This window comes from Ostrinia furnacalis, unplaced genomic scaffold (assembly GCF_004193835.3).
Source record: "Ostrinia furnacalis isolate ACB-3 unplaced genomic scaffold, ASM419383v2 OfSCF3843, whole genome shotgun sequence".
NCBI lineage: Eukaryota > Metazoa > Arthropoda > Insecta > Lepidoptera > Crambidae > Ostrinia > Ostrinia furnacalis.
In genome coordinates, this window is record NW_021134082.1 from 2,387 (window position 1) to 14,481 (window position 12,095).

A 12,095-nucleotide genomic window follows, 5' to 3' on the forward strand; every position below is an offset into this window, starting at 1 on the left:
AAAAAACCTGCGACCGCTGAGAGAATGCATTCCAGACTGCTCGATACGACCAATAAATAATCATGATTGGAGGAGGGGTAGCGCGGAATTTTTTGTATGGTCGAAAGGGGACGCTTCCCAAATAAGTTTGGGAACCAATGGTCTAGGCCTTGTAATCCTTTCAGCTAAAGGACATCCACTGCTGAATAAAGGCCCTCCTCTAAGGATTTCCACGACTGGTCCTGCGCTGCTTGCATTCACCAGATCATCAGTCTACCGATTTAGAGGGCAAACGCAACTTGGTGTTTCTAGTTCTTCTCATCACCAGCCCACATGTTGTCCCGAAGTGGTGGTAGGGCAAGCTATATTTGGGACGAGTACAAGTGCCCTGGAAAGGGCTGGACTGAATAATATATTTGATATTGTGTCGTTGGTTTCAGCCAAATGACGTCCACTGCTGGACAAAGGCCTCCCCTAAGGATTTCCATAACGACCTGTCCCGCGCTGCCCGCATTCAGGCTATTCCCGCGGGAAGAGGTCGGAAGGTCGCGACTTACACCAGATCGTCAGTCCATCTAGTGTTAGGCCTGCCCACGCTACATCTTCCGGCCCGCGGTCGCCACTCCAGAACTTCTCTGCCCCAACATAGCTTTTTATTGTGTAATAAACAAAAATGTCCTTTCCAGGGCGTAACCAACGACGTGTGGTGGTACTACACGATATCTTCAGCGTTCTACTGGTCGCTGATGATCTCTCAGTTCTGGGACGTCCGCCGCAAGGACTTCTGGCAGATGTTCGTCCACCACGTGGCCACCATCGCGCTGTTGTCCTTCAGCTGGGTCTGCAACCTGCACAGGATCGGGACCTTGGTGCTGTGGTGCCATGACCTGCCGGATATATTTGTTGAGGTATGTTAAGCTTATAGTGAGGCTTATTAAGGTGCACCGTGCAGATTCCATTGACGGAGCTGTCAGTTGAATATATTTAAACCAGGTTGAAGTTTTGGAGACAATGCATCTGGGTTGGTCTTGGACAGATGTTGGTCAAAACTTGACCGTACGTCCATTACCCACACTGTGTAGGTTTTTTCTACACATGGTCGAGACAAATGACGAACGTGGCTCTGTTATGTTTCCCCATAAGTTGGTTACTATGTTAGCAATTTGTAACCAAAATATATCCAAGTAAAATGATGCGTTTTACTCGCGCGATTTGGAAGTGCATGTTGACAGAATGTATGAGCAGGGCCGGATTAACCATCTCGGGGCCCCTAGGCACAGCTCGTTTCGGGCCCCCCTTTTTTTGTCGCGGAAGAAATGCTTTGCGCACCGCCACCACTGCTGGGGGACAGGGTGGTGTTTGGGACTCAAAAGGACGGGGTATACCCACTAAAACCTCCGCGGCGTTCCGTCATCGCCCAAGTGGGGGTGTCGCAAGTGTCCGGCCGTAGCCTTAGACTTCTGTTACACCACCGGCGACAGCTCGCCTACACGGCGGACCCTACACGCCCACCTTGTGGGGGGCCGACGGGAATGGCCCGAAACGCCAAGCCATTCTCGTCAGACGGAGGTGACAAGGGTGCCACCGCACCCCCGGCCTGCTGGCCGCCACCTAGAGGGAGAGTAGAACGGTCGTACAATCGCCTTCTCCACCCCCTTCTCCGCCTGCGGAGCGATGAGGCAAGAGGATCGTACTTCCGCTCACGCTCCGCTGCCTCTTTCTGAAGGACTTCCCATCATGGCGTTGACCAGGCTCGGAAGCGAAAGACCCCGGCCCACGACCGCAGTGAGGACACGGCGCTACTCCTCCCAGCTTGTGCAGACCGCGAGAGTGTGCTGCACCGCCTGCACCGTGTCATCCGCCGCGCCGCATTTGTGGCACAGCGGGGATTCCTCCGCCCGATGCTATGCAGGTACGAACCGAAGCAGCCATGCCCGGTCAGCACCTGCGCCAGACGGAACGCCACGCGCCTTCTGGTCTGCCATGCAGTGATAGATGACAGACAAGAATCCAGCTTCTAGCTCCCAATGAGGAGTACCAGCGAGGACGCACGCCGCAGCGTGCCCTACCGTTCGGTAGGCCCTTGCGACTTTCTGCGCTATGGGCCTATGGCCCGCTATGCGCAGAAGGGCGGCATTCTCCCTCTTGTTGAGTGTGTCCGCCCAGATTGAGGCGCCATACAGCGCCATGCTCCTCAGAACGCCGGCATAAGGTCAACGACACCTCGTTTGAGCCAACTCAGTGCGCCGGCTGCCTTGAGGAGGCGTGGCGCTAGCCCGTTGAAGTGCGGGCTAAAATGCCACCTCCCATCAAGCGTGAGGCCCAGATATTTCATCTTTGACGTCAATCCTAACGTCCTCAACCACAACGTGGGCGTCAAGAGGGCCCAAAAAGAAGAGGGCCTCAGTCTTCTTCAGCACGATTTTCAGGCCGAGGCGTCGTATTCTGCGAGTGACTAATGAGCCGCCCGCCGACGCCAGCCGTGCCGCGGCACCAAATGTCTTCCCCCAGGCAGTGATCAGAGTATCATCCGCATAGCATATGAAACTCATGCCCGCGAGAAGGACGCCCCGGAGGAGCCAGTTGAAGCTTAGGGAGAGTGTACTGAGTGGAAGAAGAAGAAGAGTGGACCGAGCACCGAACCCTGCGGAACCCCGCTGGCTACGCCGCGCCGTCAGAGCTGGCTGTCTGTGTTAACATACAGGACTTCGCGATTTCGTAAGTAATCGGCCAGCAGCGCTCGAAGTTACTGACACTGAGGCACTCTGTGATGTTGAAGTGCCTAGAGTATGGTGGAATGAGGGATGGCATTGAAAGCCAAGCCAACACACCCTCAGTCACCCCTCTCCCTAGCCTCCGCAGTGAGGCTTTTTAGCCTCTGAAGGGTGTCGACGGTCGACCTGTCATGTAAACCAAAGCAGTAATGCCAACGTTACGAAAATGAATTAGGTTCCACAATATCGATATAATTATGACGATTGAATGTGTAAACCAAAAGAAAGTACATAAAAGCTTGTAATAAGACGAAGTTTTAAGGTGGTTTGAGTTTTGTTACATAAAAATAATCTTTAACATATTTTTTTTTTTTCATTTTTTAATCCGGAGTGCTGGGCCCCTGGTCATAGTGGGCCCCCAGGCACTGGCCTAAAGTGCCTTATGGATAATACGGCACTGTGTATGAGCCTCAAGTATCTCACAATCACGCGAGTAAAAACGGGTCATCTGGACAAGCTCATACGCCCAGATTGTTTAGACATGTGTTTCTACAATAGGCTAGTTTCCTAAAAAAAAATTTTTAGTCCGTCAATTTTAGTATAAAAAAATATTGGACACGTATATTTTTAATTGTCAATCAACCAAATAATTACAAAGTTATAGTGCGTTGGAGTTCCGCGCGGCGTCACAAAGTGCTGCACTTTTACGCACTCACTGACGTCACGGGCCTTTTCTTTAGAACTATGACACGCTTTATCTCTTTACATTTTCATTAGTTTTAAAAAGTGAAAAATACGTGTCGAGTAGTTTTTGATAAGCTAACAGACGGACTAATTAAAACTCTTGCTTTTTTACCCAGGAAACATCCCTATTGTTCGCGTAACACTATTGCGTACGCAGCGTACATTCAGCGTTTTCGCAGCGCGTATTCATAAAATAGAAATAGAAAAATCTATTGACACACTAGTCAAAATAAACAACAACAACAACAACACAACAGTAATAAAAACAATTACTGAGCCACTTGAGACGTATAACGTTAAATTAGGCCAATAGACTCCCGCTCAGCATTTATCTTGACATGCTCGTAAGGGCATGTCAAGAAGCTGGTCTTCTTTTGTTACTTGTTTAGTTGTGAGGTGATTCATCAATATTTGTTTATCTTTCCGCAGTCGGTGAAGGCGGCCAAGTACGCGAAATACCAGAAGCTGTGCGACGCGCTGTTCCTCGTGCTCATCGTGTCGTGGCTTGCCACGCGCGTCGGCATCTTCCCCTTCTACATCATCCGCAGGTAACTTAATACCGCGATCTAATCTACACAGAGCGCCATCTAGTGTTTGAACGAATTTTTAGTGTTCATGGCAACCACGCTCGCGCCCCCTACATAAAGATGTGCGGCGGGAGTATTGAACGCAACTGATGTCTACCAGGGATGTTATGGATATGTAGTTTCGGTTATGGATACGGTTACGGATATAGGAATAATATTATACCGGTTACGGTTACGGATGTTTTTTTAGTTCGCATATCCGAAAGTTTCGGTTACCGTTACGGATATCCATAACATCCCTGATGTCTACACAAATTTTGATTTACACGGGCCCATGGCTTCACTCGCCTCCACTCTGTAATATGCCTAACCTTGGAGGTTACACAGCAGAATATAAGAGTCAGATTTGAGGAACGCTGGTTCAAAACCCGTTGCGCCGCTGGACTATTGTTTTAAAGCCACACGTAACACATGCATATTTAGCTTACCACGTGGGGTTAACGGGACTTACTGATATTATTATTCTAAAGCTAAAAAAAGAGATAAAATTAATAAAAACATAAATAAAAATTTCAAAAAGGGCTGTCTACATTCCACTTCTCGATTCCTAATGATGATGATGGATTTTCTGTTGTATTGCCGCAGCACTTTGATCCGCGCGCCGCAGCTGGTGCCGATGTTCCCGGCGTATTACATCTTCAACACGCTGTTGTGTCTGCTTCTAACAATATGGCGAGGGGCTTTGTCCAGCAGTGTTTAGCTTTAGTTTGAAACGAATTCTCTTAACACCATCGCTATCATTCCAGCGTTGTCCCTCGCGCTGGAGCTAGCAAAATATCTTCGTAACCTTGGACTATAATATACCCGGGTATGATAAACATGCCCGTTTTCCACCAAAACTCCAAGATGTGGAAACCCGGTCTTGTTGTAGTCCCAGCACTTTGTTCCCTGTGTTAGCATTTAATAAGAGACCTGTTGTTGGGAAGCCAACAACGCGCGGGAGGAACGTGCGGGCGGCGTACGATGACTAACGTCACCTCGGGCCGACAGCGTCATCATCGGCGGCGCTCGGCTCACACACTCGCCTTGGGACACCACCGTCGACGACGGCTCGCACACTCACTGCGGGCGCCCGTCGCACAGTCGCGACAGCAATATAATTACGCGCGAGCGATAAGGATGGGTAGCTTGGGGTCATTGGACAAAATTCTACGTGCTCGCAGACCAGACTATCCTTCATTTCAGCCAAATGACGTCCACTGCTGGACAAAGGCCTCCCCCAAGGTTTTCCATAATGAACGGTCCTGCGCTGCCCGCATCCAGGCTCTTCCCGCGACCTTTACCAGATCGTCGGTCCACCTAGTAGGAGGCCTGCCCACGCTACGTCTTCCAGCCCGTGGTCGCCACTCGAGAACTTTCCTGCCCCAACGGCCATCGTCTCTACGAGCTATGTGCCCCGCCCACTGCCACTTGATTTTAGCAATTCTGCGAGCTATGTCGGTGATCGAATCAGAAATGAGGAGATCCGCAGGAGAACTAAAGACCAGACTATACCAAAACATTATTTTAACCCAGTTACTATCGTTCCAGCACGTTGATCCGCGCGCCGCAGCTGGTGCCGATGTTCCCGGCGTACTACATCTTCAACACGCTGCTGTGTACTAACAGCACAGCGTAACATTACTATTATTGTTTCAGCACTATTCGCGCACGCAGACAGTGCACAATTGGTCGTTGTAGGAATTTTTGTGAGGGGGTATGTGATACGTGTCCAGCAGTATACGTTCCACCACTGTTACTTGCGCTCGAGCTCGCAACTAGCATTTTTGTAGCTTTATCATAATTATACCCCCAAGTGACAGTCACCAAACACCACTTCTAGGTGCCGATGTTCCCGGCGTACTACATCTTTAACACGCTGCTGGCTGTGTTTGCGTCTAACTATTAGCGAGAGGGGAAGAAGCTTGTAGCTTTTAGATCTCCGTAACACAATCACTATCGCTCGACTGTTCTTGGCGCTGTACCAGCTCCAGCATATCCTCGTAATCTGATGAGCCTGGTAAGCCTGGTCTCTATGAAACCCGAAGATTTCGTAAATCTGACTTGTTATTTAAACATATCTCCTCCACCTCTCCGCTCTGGTGGAAATCGAGCCTCATTATAGTCCCAGCACTTAGTCCCTACGGTGACGTAGCGTGGTAGCTGTGAAGGTACCAAAACATTATCTGAACCCAATGACTATGGTTCCAGCACTTTGATCCGCGCGCCGCAGCTGGTGCCGATGTTCCCGGCGTACTACATCTTCAACACGCTGCTGGTGCTGCTGCAGCTGCTGCACGTGGTGTGGACGTGGCTTATCCTGCTCATGGCCTACAACACCATCAAGGCCGGACAGGTGGGTAGAATAAATAAATAATCTATATATATAAAAATGAAACCCGTTTTCCGTTGTCACGACATAACATGAAAACGGCTTGACCGATTTGGCTGATTTTTTTTTGTAGTTTTCTAATACTCTGTACAAGGTTTTTACGGAAAAAAATATAAAGAAAATCTCTACACTAAGGCGGTACGAAGTTCGCCGGGTCAGCTAGTAATAAATAAATCTTTGGACAATTTCACACAGCGCCAGCTAGCCCCAAAGTAAGCAACTTAATGCTTGTGTTATGGGTGCTAGCTTAACGGATATACTACTTATATACTTTTTTTTAAATACATACATATTATACATAGTCACACCCAGACCCGTCACAGAAATTAAAATTCATCATTTCAATTTCTGCCCGGCCGGGAATCGAACCCGGGACCTTTCGGCATAGTAGTCCGTTCTGAACAACTACACCAAACGACACGAATAGAATATAATAGGTTTATTGACACAATAAAAAAAGAAACAAGACAGAAAAAAAAAACAACAAAAACACATACATAGGCTATTAAAACAAAGAGGTAAAGGTGAGAAAAAATCTCAGCATTTATCGTGACATGCTCAAAAGGGCAAGTCACGAAGCTGGTCTTCTGCGGAAGCCCTTGCTTATTGCGCATCCCTTACAGACGACACCGACTAAAAATAATGTAACCGTAATTATAATAACAGTAAAAGTGCGATATCAACGGCCGCTTGAGCTTGACACTAATGTCAAGAGCCCCCGCTAAAATAATTGTTCCCAATGAGTCACACTCAAACGAGTAACCCTGTTACTCTTCTGCTCATGGCCTACAACACTATCAAGGCCGGACAGGTGCGTACATCAACGGCCGGTTGAGCTTGACACTAGTGTCAAGAGCCCCCGCTAAAATACTTGTTACAACTAGTCACACCCAAACGAGTAACCCTAAGGCTAAGAACTCAAGGCGCAATTTTTCATATTTTCAAAACTCACGGGAGCGGTTATTTGCCCGGTTATTCTAAGAACTCACTAAGCACTAAGCAGATGCTAAGTCAGTGGTACAAAATGGTCGCCCGTCGATCGGGCGGTTTTCGCCCGCGTGGGACCCGATTACAACCGCGCCCGCTGCGGGCGAAAACCGCGTCGTGAGTTGTGCATTAGTTTTTACATAAGTATCTGCATTCTACAGAAGCTGCGGACCCGCAACCGCCGCGGGCGCGGGTGGAAATCGCGCCATGAGTTCTTAGCCTAAGTCGGTACTGATCACAGACATTAAATACCTTAATATCAAGATAAAAGAGCTTTCAGTAAAAAGATACAATGTACATAAAAATCAAAATAATGAAGTAATCTAAAGCTTACAGTAAGAAAATACAGGTTTAATGAGTAGGGGTGTGACTGGATGGGATTTTTTTCCCAACAAGTAACTAACTCATTTTGGTGTGACTCGTTGGGAACAAGAAAATACAGACAAGTATTATGTAAGAGGTTTATAAACAGAAAATACACGCTTACAAGGTTTAATGCGGTATTAATTTAAATATTTATAAACATTTCAGATGGAAGGCGACATTCGTAGCTCGAACTCGGAACTGAGCTCGTCGCCTCACGACTCGGGCCGCGCCTCGCCCACTGGAAACCACCTCAACCACAACCATCACAAGTGAGTCACCATCATCAGGTCATTTACCTACCCATTGTCCTTAGTAACTCATTGTGCTAGATTAGGGGGCGTCCATTAATTACGTGAGACAATTTTGGCCATTTTTCAACCCCCCCGCCCCCCTTGGTGAGATTTGGTGAGATTTTCCAGACCCACCCCCTTCACAATCTCACGTGAGATTTCTTAAAATGCGTATTTACAATGTAAATGTAAATCTGTGCTTCGATTAGATTTAAAAAAAAAAATTTTTCTAATTTCTTATTTCTTGTTTACACGGTTTAGAACTTTAGAATAAAAATAATAATTTATCATTACGCATAATAAAAATATACGTATATTTTTTAATTTAAAATAACCCACTTTTCTTGCAATTGTACCCTGTTTCTTGCTGAAAATTTAATTACGTGATAATTGTCGAGACCCCCCCTCTCCCCTACGTGAGATTTAGTGAGATTTTTCTTGACTTGACCGGACTTTAGCTACGAACATTTGTCACACAGTTTGTGTTCGCCGCGTGTCGTATCTAGCGCAGACAAGAATTATTTCTTGGTCAGCGCCGGAGCTATGTACACAGTTCATGTGTAGAAACGACACGAATTCTTGCGCAAACAGCATTTCGAAGTAACTCTGCTGTTCCAGCTACATAACTAACTCGATCTAAATTAGAAATAAAAAAACTTTAGCGATATCTTTCTAAATCTTAAGAGCCCTACATTGTTTTCTTGTACACCCTATTTTCTAAAAATGTAATTGCTATTTCATAATTTGCCCTATTGAGATTAGTTTTAGAACTTAAATACAAGTACAATTTTTAAACCTAATCTTTTTCATTTTCAGGAATAAATAGACTGATTTAGATTGAACTATACATTGGGATATACAACTAGCAGTCGTCTGCCGGACGGGTACTCCATATTCCTACCATATTGTTATATTTTTCGATCCCTCTACTGTTTTTATAAGGGATTTACATAGATTAATGCAGACTTCAACCGCAATTTTTAGCCTTGTTACTTGTGTGTTGGGCCCAGANGATATTAAGGTTGGTGAAGCTCAGATTACCTGTCTCTGTGTTGCGAGGACTGATCTACCTTTCATCAATTTTCTATTATAAAAAACCTATACAGTCCACTTTCAAATCAAATTCCCTGAACCAGCGTAATAAACGCAATTTTCAGTGCGACATACGCACAATAACTGATATGATAATGGACTTTATTGTAAGTGGGTAAGGTACATGAATATGTAAAATTGTCCCGTTGTATTGGTGGTATCCCATAAATGTGACGTGATCTTCTATACGCCGTTTTTAGGGTTACCAAATGTTCTTCTTTTGCATCCTGAAATTTTGGATAGAAAAATGTTATTTATAGGTCATTAAAGCTGGTTTTAGACTTCGATGCGTTGACAAATCGAGGTTTTGAAATATATCATAGCTTTTTAAATATCTTACTATCGGTGGCCAAGACTTAATTTGGGTCGCTGCGCCAGCTTACTTATTATAAAAATAAATATTTAGATAGATATCTACATTACATGCCTAAAATACAAACATACATACATGAGAATGTTGTAGTGAAACTAATTTAGAGTACACCTTTCAATATAAATATCGTCAAAATCTCTAGCAGATTCCTCAGATTCGACAAATTTTAATGCCAAAAAATACGCTAACTCCTTTTCTCTACCAACCCTAGCAACGGCAGATGCGATGCGATTATTTTCAAATCGCTCGCCAGAATAAGTGGCGCGCGGTTTTTTCGTTCGTTCAAATAGACCGGAACTCGACCCGCGGACGTCCGTGCCGGCCCCGTTGGACGCGTGCGGATTACGCTGAGCTGGCGACACACGGCCGATGAATTGAGCGAGCAACTCGTAAAATGAGTTAGGGAGATAGGGTGCAGTGCGTAACTGAGGTAAATAAAAATAAATATCCTTGGACTTTTTTGTATTTTTGGGTAAATAGAGCGATTCAAATACAAATTAGGCACAATAAACTGTTCTAGTTGAAACTTGGGTCTCCAAAATTTCCGAATACTAACTAATTTTTTTTTCTATTTAATTTAATTACAAAAATGAAAAGAAATGCCAAACCCATTCAATCCCATTACTAAAAATGCTAAATCCATTAAAATATTTAGGAAATCAGGGATAAAGGACAAAATCATTTTTATAAAGTAAAAAAATATATTCATTTAGCATTCATTAGTGATTTGATGAAATAAACAAATTAGCAGCGATTAGGTAACTAAATAAGGATTAAGGAACTACTCCTTTACATTAATCCTGTGCTAAATGTGCATTGTGTTACTGTTCCTATAAATACCAAAGTCAAAAAATAAATGATTTCGAGCATGCTCGCCACAAAATCCGCCCGTATGTTTTCTTTAACAACAACGCCGCAAATTGAATCCAGTGCCAGCGTAGTTAATCGGCAGATATTCGAAATGTTAACCCATTAACGCCCATAGTGAAACCACGATATATTTTCATAAAAAATGTTATTATGGCTACTGAATGGATTACAAGTAATCTATAAACACAAAAAAATATTTAAAAAAAATTAAAAACATTGAAAAAAAAACCCTGTACACAGTAGAGGTGGGCGCCGATATAAAATTGGCCGGCGGCGGCGCGCCGACTTTTTGACCTCGGCGGCGGCGGCGTCGGCGGCGTGACCTTCTTTGACCTTTGTTCATTAGGTATTTTTTTTTAAATCTGCTTTTTTAGTATCTGTCGTCAAGACTACTCAGGTGATTTGCAGTTGGTTGGGGTTTGAGCCACTAAAGCAGTTGGTTTACCCTAGTAAATTAACTCTCTTGATCATAGGTTTGGCTGAGATCAGGTTCTCGTGTCCTTAAGGCGAGCGTACCAATGTGCCGATAAAAGTACCCTTAACATGTATTTTTGAGCTCTTTGGAGGCACATAGTTAATGTTGGATTAGCTGACTGTCAGTGGAATATTATATTCAGTTCTGTTTTATTAATATTTATGGTCTTTACATGTCATCCTACGGTTCAGGATTTTAATGCAGGTTGATTGCAGCAATGTGTCGAGGTCTAGATTGGCCGGAGGATAAGTTTAAATGATAATATGGTGAGACTTCGGGGCTTAATTACATGCGCCACTTGGTCAGCCAAGCAGCTGACATTGCAACAGTCTAGTCACTTTAAGATCACAGTTACATTTGAGGAATGCCGCAGCTTTCTGGTGTCTGGGCTACTTTACTAGTAGATGTTATAGAGTATCGGGCCAAGTCCTGGGGTACTCCAGCTCTGCAGCTAAAAAGAAAAGATTTTGTCACAGTTTGATTTAAAACTGCCTGTCACTGAGATAAGAATTCATCAGCAGGTAGTAGAAGTGTGCTAGAAGGTACTTTTTAATTTCATAGAGTAGTCCTTTATTATAAATCCAGCTGAAGCCGCAGCGAAAGCAGACGTACAGGATTCTTTCTTTTCCAAACATTGTACTGATTATGGTTGGTATGGTTTCTGCCAAAATGGTCGGGTATACTATATTACATGGGTCATACTAAGACAAGGGAATAAACGAGCAAGAATGATCCTTTTCCATAATTTTAACAATACAAATGTCAGATTAATTGAGCGATAAGAGAATTCGTTAGGCGACTTGCCAGCCTTATGGATCATTTCCAAAGTTAAGACACTTGCGAGGTTCTTCTCACTCAGTGTGGTCATTGTCAAGACCATGGACTTCATGGTGATCAGATCAAATGCAAGTGCTTTACGAGGGTCCATTTTGGCTATTTCTTTAACTTAGCCATCTCTCTTAGCGTTAGTTCTTTCATTTCAGCCGAAAGACGTCCTGCGCCGCTCGCATCCAGGCACTTCCTGCGACCTTCCCCAAATCGTCGGTCCACCTAGTGGGTGGCCTGCCCACGCTACGTCTTCCGGCTCGTGGTCGCCACTCAAAAACTTTCCTGCCCCAGCGACCATCAGCTCTACGAGATATGTGCCCCGCCCACTGCCACTTGATTTTAGCGATTCTGTGGGCTATGTCAGTCACTTTGTCCTCCTGCGTCTTTCGTCTTCAATTAGCGTAGTAGGAATCAATCTT

General features: G+C 44.9%; 1 protein-coding gene across 1 annotated transcript; it reads left to right on the plus strand.

Annotated features, from left to right (window-relative positions):
- Nucleotides 1–665: 665 nt before the first annotated feature.
- LOC114358327 (ceramide synthase 6-like) lies at nt 666–9,042 on the plus strand (the record flags this gene model as incomplete). Its single annotated transcript, XM_028312260.1, has 6 exons — nt 666–887; nt 3,867–3,985; nt 5,555–5,603; nt 6,264–6,359; nt 7,914–8,017; nt 8,855–9,042. Coding segments are annotated over 6 exons (600 nt in total), but the record flags the coding sequence as incomplete, so codon positions are not given.
- Between the last annotated feature and the right edge of the window lie 3,053 nt (nt 9,043–12,095).